The sequence below is a fragment of the Macrosteles quadrilineatus genome, unplaced genomic scaffold, assembly GCF_028750875.1.
Source record: "Macrosteles quadrilineatus isolate MER2022 unplaced genomic scaffold, UCM_ALF_1.0 Scaffold_2__2_contigs__length_208266976, whole genome shotgun sequence".
Classification (NCBI taxonomy): domain Eukaryota; kingdom Metazoa; phylum Arthropoda; class Insecta; order Hemiptera; family Cicadellidae; genus Macrosteles; species Macrosteles quadrilineatus.
The window spans coordinates 15693550-15719526 of record NW_026542595.1 but is presented as its reverse complement, the minus strand read 5'-3'; the positions used below and the strand labels follow the sequence as shown (position 1 = coordinate 15719526).

Genomic DNA, 25977 nt, shown 5'->3' with positions numbered 1-25977 from the left:
ACGGTTGCATTTTCCACTTTCGTAATGATTTAATTACACATCGCGGACCAGCAGACTGTCAACAAATTTTAAACTCATGATTTTAATTTTACTATATCATTCATAGGTAAGGCGTACCGAACGCTATCATTTATGTCCACTTAGTCACAAGCATAATGTGTCTGCTCAGCGCATTGGTTTAAATTTTGAACGCTACTCACTCGCTCTGGAGAAGCCGCACGAGCTTTCACTTGGGGTCGATCCATTACTCAGTCACCCCTGTGCATGACCAGTCTACTTGCCCCCTTTTTACATTAACCTTTATCCAACTCATTAACATAAGAGTAAACACAACTACACAAACAACCCACGACACAACATTTTAACCCAACTACCGCTGTAGTTACTTAGACCAGAAAACTTAATGTTTCTAGGAGTGCTCACCAGCCAGGGTTATAGAGCCGGCTATTCTCTAAACAAGGCCTTTCCAGGCTTATGCCAGTTAAATTCTTTAACATATTACTGATTATTTGCAATTTTAACTTTCAAAACTAACTGGTATGGACGAGTCTACGATCCAGCCTATTTATTAGGTTGGGTTAGGAAAAGGGTATAGGGAAGTTAGTGGGAAACAGCGCTGTTTGAACCTTCTCGTAGTTCCTCCATTCCAGCTCTACAGGTGGAAATATCCATTAATTTCAGGTATTTAATTAAATACCAGACGCACGGGTCAAGAACTAAAGATTTTTTTTTTTTTTTTTTACCTAAAAGTTGAGCACTCTTTTCAACAAACAATATAGGAGCCTAGTATTCCGCGATAACCCTACAACCGCCTAGGTCCTTCGTCATTGAAACACCCAATGACCTAACAAAAATAACCACCACACATAACCGATAGCATAATAACATAAGAACAAATCGACAGTCACAACACTTATCAACTACCTAGATCAACCTAAGTAAAGTTGTCCATAGGAGATCTCCTGTCAATAAGTAACATACTAGCGTTAGACAAGTTTTCAAATTTGTTACACCGAATTACTTCATGGCCCTGAAACTTCTTCCACGAATTCACGCTCCTGCAGGCGCACCATTCCGTTTTAGTGTCTTGCTTTCCGTATAAAAGTCTTCCCGCCACGTTTACCGATAACTTGATGTCGAGCTCGTTCGAAACATGGTACCATTTACCTTCAGGGTTCGGTGATCACCTCAGTCTATCCTCAATAGCGCTATTCACTCCAACAGTGACTCTATTCACTCCAACAGTGACTCGTGACTGGTTTATAGTTGAAACCTGCCACTGGAACCTCCTGGTCTCCACCAGACGTTTCCGTTGTTGTCAGCCCCCTCACATGAGTAGTGGCCCTGTCTGCGTAGGCCATGGTTGCAGCTCGCTACCCTCCAGGCCGTCATGGAGCAGGTCACGTACTCGTTCTCTCCACCCTAACCACGGCCAGTTAAAGGCGACCGTGCCCTAACAGAAGACAGACAACAATCGTCACTAATTCCACGCTCGAATTCACCAGAGAACGCTGCTGATAAATCAGGCAGGCATTCTACAACTGTCAGTAACCAAACTACCCATGGTTCTGACTTGAGATCTCGCAATTCACATCAACATGACACGTGTCACTTTCTCCAGGGGAAGCTCTCACCACTCTCCCCTACAGCTCAAGTACAACTGGCAGCTGCCAGCAAGTTAGGCCAGGCAGGCGTACGCAGGTACGAGCAAGATTACTCTCACATTCACAGCACTAAACACATTAGGCTCAAGGGACGCTCTCTTATCACTCCCCTCCACGCTCAAGTACAACTGGTAGCTGCTAGCAAGTTAGGCCAGGCAAGCGTACGCAGGTACGAGCAAAAACACTCTTACACTCACAGCACTAAACACATTAGGCTCAGGGGACGCTCTCTTTCCACTCCCCTCCACGCTCAAGTACAACTGGTAGCTGCTAGCAAGTTAGGCTAGGCAAGCGTACGCAGGTACGAGCAAAAACACTCTTACACCTGAGTTACAGGGGGACCACCGGCAGAAAGATTTCTCGCCAACATTTATAAAAAAACACCATCCGTACCAGGACTCTCAGGGTCCCACACGAGTTAATTGCTGCCAATGAACAGGCCTAACTCAACAGTACAAATTTGCAGAGTCTTTAATGGAGCTCATGCTTACTTTGTGACTTCGACTTAATAAACGGTCCCCCACCCAAAAAAAACACAACACTTACACGACACCTGGACCTAGTCCACAGGGAATTTAGCATGTTGCCGTGCCTAATGTAATACAGCGCGGCAAACAAGGCAATCCCAAACGTGGTCAAACACCTAAGGCCCTGTACACATGAGGGCGGCAGCCGCCGCGGTGGCCGCAGCGGCGGCCGCCTAGGACCGTACACATGGCAGCGGTTGGAGCCGCGGTTACGCTGCGGTTGCGGTGTGAATTGACCGTCGCTCGACAGCCAGTACTGTATTTACCCAATTATTTTTCTTTTAAACGCGTAACGCTTGATAATTCTTTTAAGCAAAAAACTCAACTTACTCTTGCCACGAAATCTTTTTTAGTTTATGTCCTAAACGTAACTTAATTTTGTATTTCTTTACTGAACAGTTCAGTGTCAAAGTTTTCTGGTTCCACAGCACCACGCATGGCCATTGTAAACTTACACAACGAGCACTACATCAACTCCAGCCACAACTACACACTATCTTCACCAACACAGAGAACGATGTCCACAGGGCAAGCGCGCAGATGTCTGTGATCCTATAGTAGCAACTGCAGTCAACCGCGGCGGCTACCGCCCTCATGTGTATGCTCTCATGCCAACTCTAGTAACTTCAACCGCACGGGAGCCGCGGCGGTCGAAGGGAAATCTACGACCGCCGCGGTTTGTTGCGGTTGATTGGAAGTGGGCGGTTGCATGTGAACGGTCCCATTTGCTCCTTTGTACTTTCAACCGCCGCGGTTCCCGCGCAATGGCAACCGCGGCGGCTGCCGCCCTCATGTGTACAGGGCCTAAGGCTCAGACCACACCTCTACCTCGCTGACCACTCACCATTAAACGATGCCCATATCCGAATGGGGCATCCTCCAATGCACAAATTTTTTCAGGCTATGCGCCAATCCACTAACCCACGGTCAGCCAAAACTACACCAGAAATATACTTGATATACTTCCTTTCAAAATAAAATTTTCCTAACTGCTTCATCATTTTTCACATTTTCGAAATAATTTTCCCCCGCAAGTTACATTTTTTTTTTATATATACTTTTGCAACTAGGCTAAAGCGAGCATAATTTGACAACCCCAACTCAGTTCAGGGCCAATTACAGGTACTAATTTGGGTTATTTTACTGACTTATACACTAATCAAACCAGATCCATCGGCAGGGACAGTGTCGAGCTACTGCTCCACCAGCAATCCGCAGCAAGGAGTTTCCATGTGTCCCAGTCAACAAGAACAGCAAGGCCTGACTTACACTCCTATATAAAACTGTTCTGTATAACAAACAAAAACAATTATCCAGTGCACATCTATATGAATAAATTTACATATAATTATCACAAACTATTAACCAGTTTATCAAAATAATAAGAATTAATTCCTTTTAATAACATCAGCTTGACCGTTTATTTTTAACCAATCAAGGGTTCCTCCAATTTTTCACGCCAGCTTCCTCTGGCGAGGGATTAGCCACGTCTCAATCACAATTGTTGCACGGATTAAGGTAAAGCCCTGTCAAAAGCAGGGGCAAAAGAAAATACTTCCCCCATCTCGAAAAAACATTGCAAGCAAAATCGTGACATTTCCCTCGGCCCATTAGAAACTCAACCTTTTGCAAAACTAACGTTTATTCTATGGATAATGCAATTTATCTATAGAAAAATTAATTTATTCATTTTTTTTATATAATGAACGTATATAATGAACACGCCCTACATGGACAAAACAAATTGACATGTCACTTAATTCCTGTTTACACTACACAACGTCTTAGCCCCGCTTTGTTCACTAAACTTATAATTTAAAAACCAAATAAAATATTCCCACTTCACGGTTGTACATCCCCACGTCTATCAGAGGGTCTTGGACCCCTACCGGGTCCGAAGGAGCACCTGCTTGATCACGTATCACATTATCCCTGGGTTAGGTGCATTGGCCTACCGCGGCCCCAACACGCTACCCAGTAGGCTGTCTAAAAATATATATATATTTCCTACCTCGCCACTTATTGTCTACATTAATGTTAGTGGCTCAAATCACGTTTCGAATCCTAAAATTATCCTAAAATTCGTGTCCCTAGGGTACATTTTCCAACTTTCACGCTGTTTTTAGACTAATTATTCATGCCAAAATATATAAAGCCATATTTTTATGTCATCAATGGTTATTAAACTTACAAAAAAGGAGCATATTATAATTTTATTGTCATTACAAACTGACTACCATGACAAAATAAGTCTGTCCCTCGATTTGGCGTCACGACCATTTGGGAAAAATTTTCAACTTTGGAGCACGACAGTGGCAAGCCTGGCGTCGATGGAGTCAGTTGGTTTTAGAGACTAGTTCGGGGTGTACGTCAGGATTGTAGTGGCGGTCGTTTCGAGTTGAAAGGAGGAATTACAAGATTAATAAAGGAAAGATTGTTTTTTTTTTGTAATTTTGGCGTGTCCATGACCGTACGTAGTCATTCGATGAAGTAGACATGGTGTTAATTTTTGTTTATAAGATATTTCAATTGCTAGATTAACCTAGAAGTCCACTTTGTATCCTCGAACATGAGGTGCAGGGCTACCACCAGAACAGAGCCAAATAACTCGTAATTTCACGACCAAAGTTTCACGACCATCGCGGGTTTTTTCACGACCAATCCAGCCTTATGGATTATAGAGTGTTTGGTCGTGACAATAACCTTAATATAATTGTAAATTAAACAGTTTAGTGCAATTGAAACACATAGTTTTATTATAACTAACAGGTTAATTGAAGGATTGTTTAGAAAGATTTAGATTATTCCAGACAATTCACGACCGTACCGCTTGTCCCTGACCATCACGTTTATGATTTCTATCATAAAAATTTCAAAAATTAAAATATCGTCATATTTCAATGTTTTATACACAAAAGAAGCACACCTCTATACAAACATGACGATTTTTTGGGTCTCGGGTAGGTTTTTTCGGAGTTATACAAACTTAAAAAGATTTTATTGGCTTTTTTTTCAATTTTTTGAGTTTTTATTTTTTTCTAGAAAGACCAAATATACCAAAAGCTCAGTGACCTTTTTATTGTTTAATGGTCATAAAAGTAAATTAGTTTATAGCAAAACATAGTTATAAAAATAATATTAACTATTTTTAATATTCATTTAAACGTCCGTTATGGTCGTGACAGGATTTTGTGTTTTTCCACTAAAGATGCTCTTTTAAAAAGAAACTACCAAACATATTGCGTTACCATGGACATTTTATGAAACTTCAAATGTTAATGAAATAAAAAAAATAATAAAAGTTTTGAAAAAAGGGGGAAAAAATTTGCAAAGTGCTTTTCCTGAAAACGTACGTTTTTAAATTTTCACTCAGCTATTACCGTAGGTCTCATGGTAAGACCTAAGCCCGGGACCGATTTACTTTTTCATTTTGATGTCCCCAGAGGCCAAAAATACCATTCGTTCAAATTTTTATATATCTATATATATATATGTGTGTGTCCATACGCACGATAACTTGAGTAATTTTTGTCCGATTTTGATAAAATTTGGTTTGAAGGTGTAAGGCGGGATAAACTTGAATGAGTTCGCGAACCAGCATGATCGGACTATGGGAACGGGGGTTTATGGGGGGTTTTATGGGGTAAAAATAGGTTTTTTCCCATTTTTGACCCTAAAAACATATAATTTCACAATTTCTTTTAAAACCATTTTGTAGAGCTTAAAAAAACAAATAATTTAGTATATTGAAGCGTTATTATGCGCCTAATTGTTACGGAGAAAATTCAAAAAAATTGTAATTTTAAAATTCCCATGTTATTCTTATGGAGAATAAGTCAACTTTTGTAGTTTGCTTGTTTATGAACATATTTTGATCGATTTTGGAAAATACTTTTATTTCTTACTAAACTATTATCATTTTATAAAAAAAATCGTTTTTACCCTCCCTGTTGCAGCAAACCTAAGTACTCGTTAAACTAATTCTATTTAAATAGGTGATAAATGTGCTATTTTTATGGAGGCATTTTAGTGTTAATCCAATTAGGTTAATGGAAATTCGCTTAGTCTGCAGGTTTGCTGCGGCGGGGGTATTTTAATATTCTCCGTAACCACTAGACATACAACAATGCTTCAATATACTAAATTATTTCTTTTCTAAGCTCTACAAAATAGTTGGGGAAGAAATTCCAAAATTTTATATTTTAGGGTAAAAAATGGGAAAAACTCATTTATACCCCATAAAACCCCCCATAAACCCCATGGTTCCCATGGTCCGATCATGCTGGTTCGCGAACTCGTTAGAATAAACGTAGGTTTACACGTTTATACTAAATTTCATCAAAATCGGATCAATTGTGTTCTAGTTATCGTGCTAACGGACACATATATATAGTATATATATATATAAATAAATATATATATATATATATATATATATATATGAATTTGAACGGATGGTGTTTTTGGCCTCTGGGGACCTCAAAATGAAAAATTAAATCGGCCCCGGGTCCTACCATGAGACATACGGTGATAGCTTATTCCCTATATGGGAAATTTGCTTAATCCGGACAGAACTAACAATAAAATTGGCTTCAGCTGTTCCATAAGGATGGAAAATCTACTAATGGAGTATGTTTGGGAGTATGTTTTATCTAAGCCAAAGCCAAACACAAAAAACATTTTTAGGCCCGGTTTCCCCAACTCATTTAAACTTAGTTTTAAGTTAAACGGCGATTTAAACTTAGTTTAACTTTGATTTGTGTTTCCCCAAATTTAAACTAGGTATTAATCTAAGTTCAAACTAAACCACCTCTCGACTTGGTTTAACTACTGGGGATAAAATAAACTGAGTTCAAATTAAGTGTGGCCTTGCTACGGCTAATTAAATAGCTTATCTTAGTTATTGACAAAGCTTCAAGGATCATCACGATCATACTTCATTCTACATTCATCCAGCTTCAAGGATCATCACGATCATACTTCATTCTACATTCATCCTTCACTCATATTTGAGTTAAAATACGCACCTAGTTGGCATCCCCATCTTAAATGGTAATATATTAAAACATTTCTACGATAATGTTCAACAACAAACTCGTGATAGTATTTAATAATATACATAAGTTTACCGGTAGTGAAACTACAAACCCACAAATTACGTAAGTTTAACTACATAAGAAATAAAATAAACGTATTTAATGATAATGATAAAAAATTTATTATACAGTTCAGAGGGGTACAATTAGGCAACAAACTACTGTTTTTGATTTAAAATGTTGGCAGCGCGGTCCCGGTCATGTGATTCTGATGTCAGCTGACTAGTTTTTTCCTTAGCTTCTGCCTGACGAGACGACATTCATGTCTATTGTCTCCTGTCCTGACAGTGACAAGACTAGTGAAGTGACTTCCAGAGTTATCATTTATCTAATGTTATATTATTAACATCGAGTACGAGAAGTTGAAAACGACAACAATTATTGTGTTTTTGCATAATATCTTTATTTAGTCAAGAACTACAAATTTTAATCCAACAAGTTTATTTTTTGACACTTGTATCTGAAATGGGAGCTTCAGCATTTCCTGTTATAATCATGTCACTTTTCTGGGGTGGTGTGGGAATCGTACTGCCGTTCTTGGTTCCCAAAGGCCCTAACAGAGGGTAAGATAAAGAAATAGTATTTTTCATTATAGGCCTACTTTCTGGACTTTAGGTCTTAAGAAGTAAAATAGCCTGAAGTAACCAGCCTTTAGGTATAGTGATAACAGTAGTTTAAAATACAAAATACATACATTTCTGATACATTTAAAATGTGAATCATTAAAAAATATGCCAGCACCACCCATAGCCACTGGGAGACAAAATCTCATCCCTGGGTGACACTTGTATCGCCTTAACCAGGGTTAAGTATGTCCCTAGGGTTGGCGGCGCCCGGAGCAAACGTGGTCGGGGTGCCCCCTCCCCCCCAGCAGTAATAGTCTCATTCGCATATTTTAATACTATGTTAATACAAATAGCTGGGTCGATGTTCCCCTTCTTAGGGTCCTAAGCAAGCTTACTCTGTTTAGGCCTTCTAAAAAGGTCGCCTCTGACCTCTTGAGACTAGACAGACGAAGAATTAAATTAACTGTTGAACTGATAACTGGTCATGGGAGATTCAGGAAACATCTACAACGGATGGGCTTATATGATGGTGAACCGATCTGTAGGTAGGCCTACTGTGATGGGTCAGAAGAGACAGCTGATCACGTACTCTTTGATTGTAACGAGCTCTCTGACGCTAGATTGATAACTCTTGGAAATATGGCTAGAGGTAGATATCGGGTACAGTTTCTTAACTGGGCTTTGCTAATATCGATTAAAACTATCGAATTGAAAATATTGATTAATAATCAATATTTTTAAATATATCTATTATAAAATTAAACTATCATAACCTAACCTAACCAACCAAACTTGCTGATGGTGAAAAAATCGCATGAAGGTTTACTAATCGAATTGATAGTTTCAATCGATATTAGCATAGCCCAGTTAAGAAACTGTACCCTAGATATCTTCCTGAGGATGAACTAATTGGGAAGCTAGAGGCATTCATTGGGCGCCTTAACTTGTAGGTGAACAAGAAAGCAATTGTCTGGGGTGCGCAATAATTCGATTTCGGACGAAGTGCTTTTAAGGTCTCGTCCTGCCCCTGTTAGATAAGATAAGATAAGACAAATAGCCGCTGCGCGGCGCCCCCTCAGCCACGGCGCTCCCCCCTTCGGACGGCCCTTGCCTTAACATGTTATTTTATGCCCTGCGCAATAATGTAAAACTTCCCTTTGTATTCATGATCATAGATTTTATATTATAATCATGAATATAAAATCATAAAACATAGCAACAGTCAATCGTTATAAAAGTGGTTTTGTAGATAGGCTCATCACAAAACATAAAAACAAACAAGGTGTGAAGATTGACAGCTCAGAGAAAAAAAAATATGTTTGCCTAGAATATAGTCACACTATCCAACACGCATTAAAGAAAGAACTTGCAAAATAAGGCATTGAACTAGCCTTCAGAACTACAAACCGTAGCCTACTAGAAATGTTTTGACAAATAAAATTGAGATACCGGTAGGTGACAAAATTGATAAAACCGGCCGGCGTGTATAGGATATCTTGTACAGATTGCACAAGTAAGTAGGCCTACATAGGGCAAACAGGTTGTGCTTTCCAAACCCGATGTAAAGAACACCAACCAGATCCTAAACACCATAAAAAAATCTATGTTTGCTCAACACCTTGTAGATTGTAATCACTCAATGAGTGATATTAAGACCGACTTGGAAGTTTTACATTATTGCGGGAAAGGTAATGAATTGGACACACATGAGGAGTATGAAATATATAAAATGAACATAAACAAAGAACGCAAAGAATACATCCTCAACAAGGCCTATAAAGTCATTTCCTACTGCAACGCGTTAAAAAGTAAACTGGGGATGTCCAGACTTTTCCCTAACCCTGTATTACCGGCACTACATACTTGAGCTGAAAGTGCATGGCCGTCCCATAAGAAAATTTCCTCTGTACCGGTATTTTACATCTCAATGATTATACTGCTTTTGAGATTAATCTGTTAAGTATTTCACTTCTTCTTAAGTCAAATCATCTTTATTTCTTTTCTAATTCTTGTTTTCTACTTGAATTGACTTTCTTTCCTCACCTTCCATACGATTGCTTGCAATTTCGGATTTATTTATTGCTTATATAGTGTTACTAGCAGAGTACCCGTCCTACGTACATGGTCGGCATATAAGTTAAAAATGCTTATTGCAGTTATACTCAAGCTTTGCAATTGCGATGGGGGAGGACAAAGTTTGATCAAATTTGCTTCTTTAAATTGACAGTATGTATGGTATTACACATCTACCATAGCCATAATGTTATACCACTTCACTTAAACAATAAAGAAAAATCTATATATATAAAAGAGGATGTTTGTATATATATTTGTTTGTTTGTTTGTTTGGGGGTGATAAACTCGGACACCGCTGAACCGATTGCCACGAAACTTGGTACATACGTGTAGAATGTCATGGAATAGGTTTATACACCATCAATTTCGTGATCCGTCCAATAGGCTCCGCCCCAGTGGCTCTGGAGTTTCCCATGTTAACCTTATGAGAAATGGAATTAATGAATCTTAACAGCTGTTTCAATTAAACAAGTTGGTTCTGTTCTATGATGTTCAATAGCATTAAAGTTACAAGGATTACCAACAGGGTGCAGCACTATTATTTCTTTTACATTTATGACAACAGCTAATTTGCAACCAAAAAGGTGAGTGAGCGTAGCGAACGAGCTAACCTGAAGGCAAGTGAGCGTAGCGAACGAGATAACCTGAAGGCAAGTGAGCGCAGCGAACGAGCTCCAACCTAAAGGTGAGTGAGCGTAGCGAACGAGCTCCAACCTAAAGGTGAGTGAGCGTAGCGAACGAACTTCAACCAGGACGTGATTGAGCCATGCGAACGAACTTCAACCAGGACGTGATTGAGCCATGCGAACGAGATCATCTTGAAAATTAAGAAGTTAAACGGGGCAAAGCCCGCGGGATAAAGCTAGTAAATTATTATAAATTCGCAAAAGATCACAAATTATTCATGACATTAAAAACATAAACATAACTGTAAACAATCCTATTTAGACAGTTCTCATTGCGTATCACAGTTTTTTGTCGCTGTTTAGTTCAAATTAGCTGTTTACATAAGTGCAAGAAAAATTATAGTGCTGCACCCTGTTTGGTAAATCTTATAACTTTTTAATACAGTATATTATAGAACCGACTTTTTAGTTGAAACAGCTGACTAAAGTCTTTAATCCTATATTCTAATATGAGCAACTAGCAGAGTACCCGTCCTTCGTAACTAGCAGAGTACCCGTCCTTCGTACGAGGTTGGAATATAAGTATAAAATGTTTATTGCAGTTATACTCAAGCTTTGCGTTTGCAATAAGGGCGGACACAGTTTGATAAATTTGCTTTTTTAAATTTACAGTATTCTATAGTAAACACATCTACCATAGCCATAATGTTCTACCACTTCACCTAAACAATAGACAAAAATAAATTATCAACAATTCGCAAAATATCACAAATTATTTATGAAATTAAAAACATAAACATAACTGTAAACAATCCTACTTTGACAGTTCTCATTGCGAATCACAGTTTTTTTTTGCTGCTTAGTTCAAATTAGCTGTTTTCATAAATGCAAAAAAAATATAGTGCTGCACCCTCCCTGTTGGTAAATCTTATAACTTTTTAATGCTTTTCCATATCATAGAACCAACTTTTTTAGTCGAAACAGCTGACTAAATTCTTTAATTCCCTTTAAATATGAACTAGTGTACTTGTTGTTCGAATTCGAGCAATTGCGAAGCATTACAGGCGACTCACGAAGATTATGAAAATACTCACGATCTACACAACAGTTAGATATAGGCCTAATCAAAATCTTTTGTAAATATCTTATCTTTTCTCAAAAAGCTGATCTTGTTTTTTTAGTGTTTCTACAAATCTTAAAAAAAAAAACATTATTTCTTTTCTTCTACTTGGTTGTGTTCTATGACTTTTTCTATGTTTCCATTGTTTGCAAATCGATTATTTCAATGATTGCTCAAGAAATGTAGCATATTGTTAATTCAGTTTTGTTTTTAGCCTATATCAAATTGTCCAGGATTTCTCGCGTTTTTCCATTGTAATAATTTCACCAACCCAAGTTTCGTCTACAGATGCAATACGCCAAATAATACCACCTACGTACAATCTCCAAGAAGTGGTAAAAAAAGGCAGAAACCAAGCTATACAATAGATATAAGTTAACTCCATAAGAAATAATTTTAAGAGTTACTGTGATATTAGGATTTTCCACTGATTTGGCAATAGAACATTATATTGCAAAACATGACACGATGCAGAATAAAATTGATTTTAAAATCAGAAAAACCCATTGCAAATACTGTACTTCATTTTGAAAATTCAATAAATCACAATTTAAATATTAACAGCTGTTTCATTAAAAAGTAGTGTAGACTTATGCATATGGTAAACAAATTTGAAGAGGCAACTTTAAAGGCTTCTGGGGCAGAGCCCCAAGGGAATTTACCTCGTTCCTCTTTTGATGGCTCATCTATAGACCAAGACCTTTCTTTAGAGATCCCTACCAAGTTTTTACGCCCAGCCGTTCCCTGAAATTAGCTGGGACAAAAACCCAGTTTTTCCTCCATAAGAATAACATGGGATGGGAATTCAAAGGCCACTGGGGCAGAGCCCCAAGGGAATTTACCACGTTTCTCTTTTGATGGCTCATCTACAGACCAAGACCTTTCTTTAGACACCTCTACCGAGTTTCTACGCCCAGCCGTTCTCTCAATTTAGCTATGACAAAGAAAAACAGTTTCAAATTAATATTATATAGATACTCATAAGGTTAACATGGGGAATTACAGAGCCACTGGGGCGGAGCCCGAAAGGAATTTTGAGATAAGAATATGCCTATATGTTAATCGGGAATGTAAGCTATCATCATGCCAAATTTCAGCCCAATCCGTCCAGTGGTTTATGCGTGATTGAACTTCAATCACACAAACAAACAAACAAACAAACAAACAAACACACAAACACACAAAATTTCACATTTATAATATTATATAGTAAGATGTTTGCTTGTAGGCTATGTATGTATGCTTGCACCATGATCTCGAAAACGGCTCCGACAATTTTCTTCAAATGTTGTAAATAGTTTATACATGGCCTGAAAACGAGTTTACTGCAGTTAGAACTGCCAACAAAAATCAAATTACGTAGAAAAATGAAACTGAAAGTAACATATTTTAACATTAGTCTTATGGGTTGCCAAGTAACCATCTTGGCTGAATTAAATAACAAGGAAGTAGTCTATCCACAGTATACTAGCAATACAAAATACAGTACAAAAGGAAAAACATCAGTTGTTACTATTGAGCAAAGATTATACTGAAGATTACTCGATACATCGTAGCGGGACTTTTTTTATTATCTATGATTGTAGTAAAGGCTAGCAGTCCGGAGTGTGGTAACTGTTTATGACGAGTACCTGGGGACCGAGCTTTGAACGGGGAACATCATTAGTTGACTCTGAAAGCAGTCTTAGTATTGCAGATACATGAATCCATTCCCCACACTCCGCACTGCTACCCTTTACTAATTCTTTCACCATTCCCTGTGTCGTGGACATGTTTCCATCCCTTCGCATAGCATATCAGTATTGCAGATACATTATTCTAACTGCTACAAACTGTTTTCAGTTCCCACACTCCACACTGCTGTTTCCCACCCTTCCCCAACATTTTTGGATTGCAGATACCTTAATCGAATCGTCATAAACAGATCCCACACTCCACACTGCTACACTCAACTACAATGTATCAAGTAAGCTTCAGTATAATCTTTGCTCAAAAGTAACAACTGATGTTATTCCTTTTGTACTGTATTAGCGAATTTCCCATATAGGGAATAAGCTATTACCGTAGTACTCATGGTGAGACCTGGACCCGGGACCGATTTTTTTTTTCGTTTTGAGGTCCCTAGAGGCCAAAAACACCATCCGTTCAAATTCATATATATATATTTATATATATATATATATTTATATATATATATTTATATATATATATTTATATATATATATTTTTATATATATATTTATATATATTTTTATATATATATTTATATATATATTTATATATATATTTATATATATATATATTTATATATATATTTATATATATATATATATTTATATATATATATTTATATATATATATTTATATATGTGTCCGTTAGCGCGATAACTTGAGCAAAAATGATCCGATTTTGATGAAATTTGGTACAAACGTGTAAACCTACGTTTATTCGAACGAGTTCGCGAACCAGCATGATCGGACCATGGGAACGGGGGCTTATGGGGGCTTTTATGGGGTAAAAATGGGTTTTTCCCATTTTTGACCCAAAAAACATAGAATTTAGCAATTCTTTCCAGACTATTTTGTAGAGCTTAAAAAAACAAATAATTTAGTATATTGAAGCGTTATAATGCGCCTAATGGTTATGGAGAAAATTCCAAAAAATTGTAAATTTAAAATTCCTATGTTATTCTTATGGAGAATAAGTAAACTGTTGTAGTTTGCTTGTTTATTAACATATTTTGCCCAAATTTGGAAAATGTTTTTATTTCTTACTAACTATTAACATTTTACATTAAAAAAAAACACTTTTACCCTCCCTGTTGCAGCAAAACTAAGTATGTGTTTTAACTAATTCTATTTAAATAGGGAATAAATGTGATATTTTTAAGGAGACATTGTAGTGTAAATCCAATCAGGCAAATGGAAATTCGCTTAGTCTGCAGGTTTGCTGTGGCGGGGGTATTTTTAATTTGCTATTATACTGTTGATAGACAACTTACAAGTCTTCTGTTTACTTTTTCGTTGTTATTTAATTCAGCCAAGATGGTTACTTAGCAACCCATAAGACTAATGTTAAAATAATGTGACTTTCAGTTTCATTTATCTACGTAATTAGATTTTTGTTGACTGTTCTAACTGCAGTTAACTCGTTTTTAGGCCAGGAATAAACTATTTACAACATTTGAAGAAAATCGTCGGAGCCGTTTTCGAGATCTTGTTGCAAGCATACATACATAGCCTACATACATACATACATACAAGCAAACATTGCTCATATTAGAATATAGGATTAGATTAAGGTATCTGCAATCCTAAAATGCTAAGGGAAGGGAGGGAAACAGGTCCGCGACGTAGGAAGTGGTGAAGGAAGTAGGGAGTAAATGCGAGCAGTCTGGAGTGTGGGAACTGTTTATGACGATTAAATTAAGGTATCTGCAAACCTAAAATGCTATGGGAAGAGAGGGAAACAGGTCCGCGACGTAGGCAGTGGTGAAGGAACTAGTAAAGGCAAGCAGTCCGGAGTGTGGGAACTGTTACTGACGATTAGATTAAGGAAAATGCCGTGGGAAGGGAGGGAAACAAGTCCGCGACGTAGGAAGGGGTAAAGGAAGTAGTAAAGATGAGCAGTCCGGAGTGTGGGAACTGTTTATGACGATTAGATTAAGGTACGGTATCCGCAATCTTAAAATGCAATGGGAAGGGAGGGAAACAGGCCCGGGACAGAGGAAGTGGTGAAGGAAGTAGTAAATTCAAGTACGGTAGTCTGGAGTGTGGGAACTATTTATGACTATTAGATTAAGGTATCTACAATCCTAAAATGCTATGGGAAGGGAGGGAAACAGGTCCGCGATGTAGGAAGTGGTGAAGGAAGTAGTAAAGGCAAGCAGTCCGGAGTGTGGGAACTGTTAATGACGATTAGATTAAGGTATTTACAATCCTAAAATGCTATGAGAAGGGAGGAAAACAGGTCCACGACGTAGGAAATGGTAAAGGAAGTAGTAAGGCTAGCAGTGCAGAGTGTGGGAACTGTCTGTGGCATTTATGTATCTGCAATTCTAAAATGGTATAGGGAAGGAGGGCAAACAGGTCCACGACGTAGAGAGTGGTGAAGGAAGTAGTGAAGGTGAGCAGTGTGGAGTTTGGGAGTGGATTAATGTACCTGCAATACTAAACTGCTTTCAGAGTAAACTAATGATTTTCCGCGAGCAAAGCTCGGTCCCCAGGTACTTCCCTTTAAATGTGATTACTCATAAGGTTAACATCTATATAAATAAAATTAGAGTTTTGTCTGTACATTGCTCAGAATCATAAATTTTTAGGTTATTTTTACGTTTTATACATTAAAGAAGCCGAAAAAAGTCTCATGTAAATTTCTGTTTGTCTGTCTTTCTGTAACACTCAAGATGGCGTTTTACGCAATCTTCTCCGGGAAAACGAGAATACCTATCTAGATCCAAGTCATTTTAATGTATTCACTGGATTGGTGAGAGTGTCTTTAGCCATAAAAATATGGCCTCACTAATTTGTAAATAAAATTAAGGACGTTCAAAAATGCAGTTTTGTGCGTTTTTTTTCATGTTTTCGTCCTATTTTTATCACATAATCATCTATAAAATAACGAACAGCTGTTCGGATCAAGATTATTTCTTCTAACTGTCACTGATATGTTTACAAATACCGCAACCATTTCCGATCACGTTTTGAAGGCAAGTCCCATCCAAGTGAGATTAAAAACCTGTTTCTTACATAAAGGATTTAATTAACCGCAAGTGGAATAATATAGTGTAACCGTAAATTAAATAACTAGGCATCATCCAGGTCAGGAACCAGAGATTCTTTGTGTATAAAATTGTTCTTGAGTTTTGATAACCAGAAAGAAGACTTAAATTTAATAATGATCGTCGCCAATAGCTTAGAAACAATGTTTCCACTCATTGACGGTGCTTCAATGGCGGTTGTGTAAAGTGTAAAGTAAAAATTACAACTGCAGTGGGTGATTGAAACAGAGGTTTACGGATGATGCTAAACTCGATTTTCCAATGTGTCACTTTCTGTTCCTACCATGGACTATATACATATATAGTCAATAGTTCCTACTCACCGTGTGATGCAATCGCTGGACCATACAGCCAATAGGCCCGTAGCCCATCTCTTGGGTACGTACGCCTACCCAATTAGAACAACCTTTTTCGTCGACGATTTTTGTTACCGGTACTTTTCCTTAGAATACACGGCCTACCTAGGCCTACTTAAGAAATAAAATTACAAACTTCCAAAACACCAACGTTGTGTGATTTTAATCACATTTCCGTAATCATTGTTTAGGGAATACGTAGGCCTAATCTATTAAATAACAAAAAGTTGTTGTATAAGATTGTTTTTTTTTTTTTTAACTGACACAGATAAGTTTACATTAAAAGTTGTTTACAAATAAAGCAATTAATGGGAAATAACTTTGATTGCCGATAACTTTTTACGAGAAAATCCAAAACCAAGAGATCAATAACCTTTATTAACGCATATAATTGGTCGGATGTACAATAGTTCTTAACCGTAAACGTTGGTTTTTGGTACTGGTTCTTTTCCTTTGAACCGGTAGTAGCAGCAAGAATCATTTTTACGTACCAACACATTACTGTAATTTACAAATTAGTTATCGTTGGTGTTGCACCTTATTTATTACAGGCATATTCAATTTAATTGATGTCTTAACTGTATAAGTTTTGCTTTTTCTGTCTGGATTCCAAAATGTTAGTTTATGCTAAGAAAACGATAACGCATTTTAGTAAAACAATTATTCAGCAAACCATCATGAAATGTTAATACGCTTTAAACGTTGTTTATGTATCAATAGTTCGTGGCCTATTTTGGTAATTTTTATTATAAATTACCAATCTAAATCGTCTATAGTACTTAATTTCATATAGCAAGCCGATTCATGTAGCATTTCAACAGCATTTCGGGTCATCTTCGGTCTAAGTAAATATAAAAAATTTATAACATTAACAAAGAATTCAAATAATAATTGTATATGTACTTTGTTATGCTTAAAGCATAGCAAATTCCCTAATTAAGTTCTGTATTTGTTTGTGTATGTCTGTTGGTAATGCATTAATGATCTAATTTCTCAGTGTTTCACGGAAAGGACAATACCACCTTGATAATGAAAATGTCAACACAAATAAAGTGTTAAACTGTGAGGTTGAGGTAGTACCTTAAATACTTTTAACCATTGTGGAAAGTAAATTTCAATTATAGGTCTACCTCAGGGCTATGCCTCATAGATATTTAAAGCATTTTTTAGTTTAGGCCTAATCATTGGATTTAACATATGGACCAACAAGATCCGGGTGACATTTAATTGCAAAGCATTATTTTTGGCCTGAAACTGTCAGATACTGTATTTGCGAAGGTTTATATAATAGTTTAGTTTTGTCAGCATATCTGAAAGTATGCAAACCAACTGCTGTGCTTAATATAAGAAGGTTTTAACTGACTACGATAAGATCCCCGTGCGTAGAACGGGCACACAACTAGTGGGGAACTACAGAGCCACTGGGGCGGAGCCCGAAAGGATTTTTGATAAAAGAATATGCCTATACGTTAATCGGGAATGTGAGCTATCATAATCATCATGCCAGATTTCAGCCCCATCCGTCCAGTGGTTTATGCGTGATTGAACTTGAAACAAACAAACACACAAACTTTTACATTTATAATATTAGTAAGATAAATATAGTATTATGTCTTCCTTTCACCGTTAAGTCACTGTACTTTTTAGGTTATTCATACAATCTGCATAACTTAGTAATAATGTTCTGCATTATTATTTCAGGATAATCCAGTGTGTACTGATGCTCACAGGAGCCTGCTGTTGGTTATTGTAAGTATATTCATATTAAAGTACCTGGGGACTGGGGGTAGAAAAAAAAATAATTAGTACCTATACTCTGAGGGCATTCTTTGGTCAGTGTAGGCCTAATTGATCTAAATCTTCATTTGTAGTATAGGCCTATCTGCTAAAATTGCCAATTGTAGTTGATACTTGATAAGCACAATAATAAATATAAGAATAAGAATTGTTTATTGCCGTTATACATGTACATGCAATAAGCAAAGTCACATTTAAAATATCTTAGCCCGCTTAAAAATAAACAGATATATAGGCCTAGATCTGAACACAGAATGATAACATTGAATTGTTGAAAGTCTTTTTCAGGAACTCGTTGACACTATACTTAGGGTTTTCCACTAACCAATCTGACAAAACTTTCTTAAATTTACTATTACTAACTTCTTTTGTGCTATGAGGCAGTTTGTTAAACAAATTAATACTAAAAACATTGAAAGACTTGAGGGTTTTACTTAACCTACAATGTTGCCTATAAACATGATGACTAGATCTTGTGAAATGGTTGTGGATTTGGTTTGACAAAGTGAGGTTATCTACATTTTTCTTTAACATAACATAAACACTCAAAAATATATACATTTATCACATTTAAATATGGGCTCGTTTGAACAAGGGCCTACAGTGCTCATCAGGGTCTACATTAGATAAAATCCTCACAGCCTTTTTCTGAATCACTAAAACTTCACTTATTTTTTAACTATTGCCCCAGTACAAAATAGCATAGAGCAAAATACTATGAAAAAAAAAACAAAATAACAAGATCTTAAGTAATAACTAGGTATGCTAAACCTAAGGCGACGCAACATGTGAACAACTTTGGAAAGCTTTGAACAAACCTTAGTAACATGAGTATCCCAAACTAACTTAGGATCAAGATGGAAACCTAAAAGTTTAACGCCACTGTAATCATCTGCCACTTTCGGTGCTCTTACGTCTAGAGAGAAAGTTATATTCTGTGTCTTATTCAAGTTGAGGATAAATTTGTTAGCTGCATACCATTCACCTGCCTCTTTAAGAACTACTTCATTCATAAAAAAGGTCGAATCATCAGCAAACATGACAGTCTCAGCAGAGATATTATCAGGCAAGTCGTTAACCATAACCAAAAATAGGAATGGGCCCAGGACCGAGCCCTGCGGTATACTTAACTCAACCTGGGTAGCGACTGACATTGAACCCAACACTAACTTTTTGTTGCCTATTTGTTAGATAGGCCTAGGATTCAAAAATTTTGATCAAAGGTTTTTTCCAACTTTTTTGAAAAAAAGTTTTTTCCCATAGTATGTCCCGGTCAACGCAGTCGAAGGCCTTGCTCAAGTCACATAACGAAGCTCGAGTGGCTAAGCCTTGCTCAAAACCCTCAATTACTGAGGAAGCAAGGGCCCCGACCGCGTCGGCCGTTGACATACCAGGCCTAATGCCAAACTGATCAGATCAGAAGAAATTAAACCATTGGATTCAAAGTAGTCACTAACCTGAGTTTTCATTACCACTTCCACAACCTTGGCAATGACGGGAACCACAGATATCAGCCTGTAACTGGCTGCCTCGTTTACATCCTTAGATTTATGATTTATAGATAGGTATGAGTTTTGATAACTTCAATTCGTCTGGGAAGATTCCTTCGCTCTAACAAGAATTAACAAGCAAAGTAAGGGTCAAAATGATAAAATCTGCAACATATTTCAAGAGATGATTGGACATCTAAATAACTATACAGCCCGATGTGTAACTCACGGGTGATACAAATTCTAGACCACTTCTAGAGGTGCTAGAGAGTTGAAATTTGGCACGCTTGTTGGTCTAGTGCCCAAACCCCTGGGAAAATTCTAAAAAGTGACATTTTTAAATTTTAACCCCCCTGTAATCTGGAATTTCCCCCCCCATGTTATTCTTATGGGAAATAGCATTGAAAATTGCCGATTTTGGTAAGCTCATCTGAACAACTTAGAAACGTGCTAGAGACTTCAAATTTGCGTAGTATTGTAGTAAGAGATCTTACATTACCGGTGGAATATGCAAAAGTCCCATTTTCTAATTTTAACCCACCCAAAAATACAAATGGGCGGAACACTGAAAACTAAAAAAACACTTTTTTTTCAACCGGATGTAGCTCGAAAACGGTAAGAGCTAGAAAAGATTTGAAAGCATATCCAGGAACAGGAATTAAATTTTATACAAAACCCTCTTAGGCGTTTTCCAAAAATCGCACTCCTTCAGCTTCAAAAAACGCCCTACTTTCAAAATTTTGTAAATTTTTATTACATTTTTACCAATTTTCGCCATGTTTTCATACTTAAATAATTTTTTTTTCAAAAACTATTATTGCTTTGTATTCTCCTTACTTTACTTTAAATTTTACTCATTACATGTTTTTTCGTAACTTTACTCCTTGATCCCCAAAACTTAATTTTAATCTCCAAATTTGAAGGTTTTTTGCCACTTTTACGAGCCCCATGTTATTCTTATGGAGAATAAGATTGAAATTTAATGACTTTGGTATGGTCATGTGAAGTGTTTAGAAACGTGATAGAGACTTGGAATTTGGTAGTATTGTAGTAAGGGATCATAAGCTAAGGGTGAAATTTTCAAAAGTCCCATTTTCAAATTTTTAACCACCCTAAAAATCCAAAATGGCGGACCTCTAAAAACGACAAAACACATTTTTTTTCAACCGGATGTAGCTCGAAAACGGTAAGAGCTAGCAAAGATTTGAAAGTATATCCAGGAACAGGAATTAAATTTTATACATAGCCCTTTTAGGCGTTTTCCGAAAATCTCACTCCTTCAGCTTCAAAAAACGCCCTACTTTCAAAATTTGTTAAATTTTTTTCAAATTTTTACCGGTTTTTGCCATTTTTTCATACTTAAATATTTTTTTTTTTTCAAAAATTATTGTTGCTTTGTATTTTCCTTACATTACTTTAAATTTTACTCATTACATGTTTTTTCGTAACTTTACTCCTTGACCCCCAAAACTTAGGTTATAAGTCAAAAACTACTGTTACGAATTGGTGATTTGGTTCTCGCTCATATTTCTGCGTTCTTATTTGACTACCTAGTTGAATTTCAGTTGCCTCTCTTAACTCTAATTTCTTCGGATTTCTTCGTGTTATTTGAGTATTGGTTACCTATTATGGATTTTACGTGCGTTGCTGTCGGATCCTTTCACCAAGGAGATCCAAGGTTCACTGACAGTAACAACTCTCAGTGCATGGCTAATGCAGCCTGTGCCCTCGCCTGGCAAGTGTTCTGCGGGGGGTTCAGTACCAATGCTATTGACGATATACTCATGGCGGGCGATCGCTTGTACACACAATCTCGCCGTGAGTATAGCATCAGTAACAGGTATCTGTACCCTGAGGACCTTTCCAGGGACTTTGTGGTTGCAGAACGTTCTGTAACCATAGAGGAAATTTCACATGTTGGGGATGGGTTGTATCCTCGTTCCTACGCCGAATTGGATGAGGTGGTCCGATCCTTATCATTATTGTTGGAAACAGCCATGCCCGAGGACTCTGTTGATGGCGGCTTTTTGTTTACCGGACAATTGGTAGCAGTAGCTTTTTGGCGTCACCAAGAGCGACTCTACCTCTTTGATTCACACGCGGTGAACGAAGGCCGTCGTCGAGACATTGATGAGACCAAAAATAAGGCTAGGCTGTTTGTTTGTTACAATTTTCCCTCCCTGGCCTCCCTTCTATTGGCAAATACAGTGTTCGTCGGTGGACAGTACTCAGTTACGAATCTTAAATTTTCCATCAATCAAACTGTCCACCCGAGCGCATGCCCAGACTCTGTATTATCACAATTATCTGAATCTGCTTCTGAGGCAGTCGTTAAGACATCTAAAGGTCCTGGTAGACCCAAAAAAATAAAACGTGGTCGTCCAAAACTTCTGGACACGACACGCGAAGAGCAAGCTGACGCGGCAAAGAAAAAGTATAGGGAGTCGCACCCTGATCTTATCAGACAGAAAAAGACTCAGTACTCGCAAGACAATCCGGAGGTTAACAGAGCGGCTGTTGAGCGGTACACCCAAACGCACCCTGAAGTCCACAGGGAGGCTGTACATCGCTATAGCCAAACTCACCCTGAGGTCAACAGGGAGGCGGTTGGTCGATACAGCCAACGAAATCCCGATGCCTCTCGTCAAAGGGTGCAGATTTTCCGGCTACGTAATCCTTTGTTTTCCGATCTTCGTCACTTGCCAGCTTCACTTGCTCGAAGCATTTCTGATAACGGTCCAATGGGGTCTTGGAAGGGGGAGCTGTTGAATGATATTCCAGCTTTTAGTCTTAAAAAAGTTAGTCTTTGGGACAATGATATTTTTAAGTGTATGCACTGTGGCGCTCCACTTTTTGAGGAGGAAAAGGGTAGGAAGAAGTGGTGTTGTGGACAAGGGGCATACAACGTCCTTGATCTAAGTCCCCTTGACGAAGTCTTCTATTCTGATCGTCGTTTCCTCGATAGGGCTCGTGCCTACAACGACCTGTTTGCGTTCTGTGCTTTGGAGGTATCTGGTGGGTACAGGCACCCCAGCGGTCTGTCTTTCTTCAAAATCGAGGGGAGAATGTACCACCAGGTCTACAATCTGTCCGACCCCGGTCAAAAGTTTACCACTAAGGCTGGGGACGTTCAGTTTGTGAACCGGTCCCGTCTTTACATCGACGACGGTGAAGAACGGCGGAACATTGCCTTGGGTAGATCACTTGACGGTGACGTTGCTGACTCTATCAATCGATACCTGTCACAGCAGAATCCATACGTCGCTCACTATCGGCGTTTGGGTAGTGAGCCAGCTGTGAACGCTCACTTGGATTTCCAAGTGACAAGTAGATCTACCCATGGTCCCGTTCTAGGCGACAGGCAAACAGGCGTTGTGGTGCACGCTGTCATAAGCATCGACGAGACAGTTTACGAGCCCCGCAAGCTATCCGTATGGAAAGTTGGATCCGGAAGACCCACTTCTATCAACCTTTTCAGTCCCCTCATGGAACCCTTCCAGTACCCTCTGCTTTATCCTCAAGGCACTTTGGGCTGGCATATTGGTCGCCGCGACAATTTTAACAACAAATTGTCCCAGTATGATTATTCCCGTTGCCTTCTGCTGTCTGAGCCTCGTTTCTCACACTTCGGCCGACTGTCTCAAGCTTGGCAGGTCGAAATGTATGCCAGATACGAGGACGAGAAGCTCAACTACATCAAGTTCACGCAGACGAAGGCAACTGAAAATGCCATGAGGATAGGGCCGTTGGATGAGATTGAAGCGGCGAATCGTGGTGGACGTCAGGTCCTCAACGACATTAACAATGACGAGACAGTTCAGGGGGAGGGTGGGGTACAGGCTGGAAAGGTTTACCTCCCAAGTTCGTTTACCGGGGGGCCGAGATACATGAAACTTCGATACGAGAATGCTATGGCATTGGTCTCACGTCTCGGCTTCCCCACATTTTTTCTCACATTCACGTATAGTGCGACTTGGGAGGAGAACAAAAAAGCCTGTCCTCGAAATAGCGGTCGCAGTGATCCCAGCACGGCCTGCAGAGTTTTCTATATCAAACTGCTGGTACTCCTCCGCGATCTGCGCAGCGGAGCTATGTTCGGTCGGTCTGTCTACATAGTCCACGTCATCGAGATGCAGATGCGGGGCCTTCCACATGCCCACATCGTGTTTAAAATCGAAGGCGATGGACCTGTGCAGGCTTCCGACATAGACTCCCTCATCCGCGCTGACATTCCATCTCCGGAGGAGGCAGGAGGCCGATTAAGGGCGTTGGTTCTGCGTCACATGATCCACGGACCTTGTGGTACGGATCACAGGACCGACTTCCCTTGCTGGGACACTGCCAAAGGCAGCTGTTCTAAATTTTTCCCCAAACCTCCCTGTGAATCAACCCATGTAGACGAGAGGGGCTTTGTAAAATATCGACGTGATTATTGTAACGAGGGGAGTATAACTTCAAGAAACAAATCGATTCCTGTACATGACGGCTGGGTCGTGCCGTACAACTCGGCATTACTACTTAAATACGAGGCACACATCAACTTGGAGGTAGCTTCCACTCGTCGGGTGATCAAGTATCTGTTTAAATACCTCATGAAGGGTGGCTCGCTTCAGAACGTCAAAGTTACTCCTCTTAGTAAACAAGACGATGAAGTTGAGCACTACGTCACGAAGCGTATGGTGGGAGCCAGCGATGCATGCTGGCGTCTCTTGGACTTTCCCATCTCAAAGTCTGAGCCCACAGTCGATTGTCTCCCTGTCCACCTAGAGGGAAAACAGACTGTGTGCTTCCGCCCTAACAACTTGACACACGCCACTTCGGGAGCTACCTCTGACCTGCTCTTGTATTTCAATAGGCCTCTTGACTCGGTATTCGACGATTTGACCTACCAGTCTTTTTTCGAGCAGTACGTTATTCATAACAAACGCCCTAGTAATGCTGAGGTGTACGACCATCCAGACGGCAAGCATTTCCTTACCTCAAGAAAGCGTGGTCAAAAGATCTGTCGTCTCTTCTGGGTCTCGCCAAACAGAAGCGAGCAGTACTTTCTTAGGCTCCTTTTGATGGTCATTCCGTGCCGGGGATACGCCGACCTGCTTGCTCGTGGTGGTGATGGTTGCAAGACATATCAACAGGTTGCGCGCACCCTCGGTTTGGTTGAGGACGAGGACGAGTACCACCAAGCCCTCAAGGAAGCGGCTCGTTTCATGGTCGGCCCGAGGCTCCGCTCTTTCTTTGTCCTTCTGTGCAACATGGGAGCTCCTGCGGCCCTCTTGTGGGATGCTTTCCGTGACGCATTGTGCGAAGACCATTTGGAGCGGAATCCTCTTGATCACGAGGTTGCGTACAAGCTGGCTCTGATTGAGATCGATCGAAGCCTTCGACGTCAGGGATCCTGCTTGGCCGATCACGGTCTCCCTACTGTAGACGACGACACGACCGAACTGGGGAGGGAACTTCTCATCTACGGTGAAAATCGACAGAGATCACTTGTAGATGAGTGGGAACCTAAACTTTCCCGCGACCAGAGGGCGGTCTTCGATTATGTTCGGTCTATACTGCAGGGCCAAGTCTACAGCCGGTCTAAAAAACTGATCTTTCTTGACGGACCCGGAGGCTACGGCAAGACCTGTCTAATACATGTTATTCTTGCATACGTCCGTAGTCGTAACCAGGTCGCTATTGCTGTCGCTAGCTCCGGCATTGCCGCTGGTAATCTGCCAGGTGGCACGACAGCACACAGCATGTTTCGGCTACCACTTGATCTCGGCGATGGCACTGGATATTGGAACTTGACAAACGGGTCTCAGCGAGCAGAACTCATCAGAGCAGCACAGCTCACTGTTTTTGATGAGGCCCCGATGGCTCACCGGTACAT

General features: G+C 39.1%; 2 protein-coding genes across 2 annotated transcripts in view; one reads left to right on the top strand and one right to left on the bottom strand.

The window, feature by feature from the left end:
• LOC128983957 (transmembrane emp24 domain-containing protein eca-like) overlaps nt 1-1361 on the bottom strand; it is a 31915-nt gene extending 30554 nt beyond the window's left edge. Inside the window, exon 1 of the mRNA XM_054403236.1 lies at nt 1274-1361. Coding sequence (XP_054259211.1) covers nt 1274-1361 — 88 coding nt within the window. The remainder of the gene's footprint in view (nt 1-1273) is intronic.
• A 6175-nt stretch (nt 1362-7536) lies between these two features.
• LOC128985535 (V-type proton ATPase subunit e 2-like) overlaps nt 7537-25977 on the top strand; it is a 50021-nt gene continuing 31580 nt past the window's right edge. The window contains exons 1-2 of the mRNA XM_054405123.1: nt 7537-7850; nt 18514-18561. Coding sequence (XP_054261098.1) covers nt 7753-7850; nt 18514-18561 — 146 coding nt within the window. The 5' untranslated portion in view covers nt 7537-7752. The remainder of the gene's footprint in view (nt 7851-18513; nt 18562-25977) is intronic.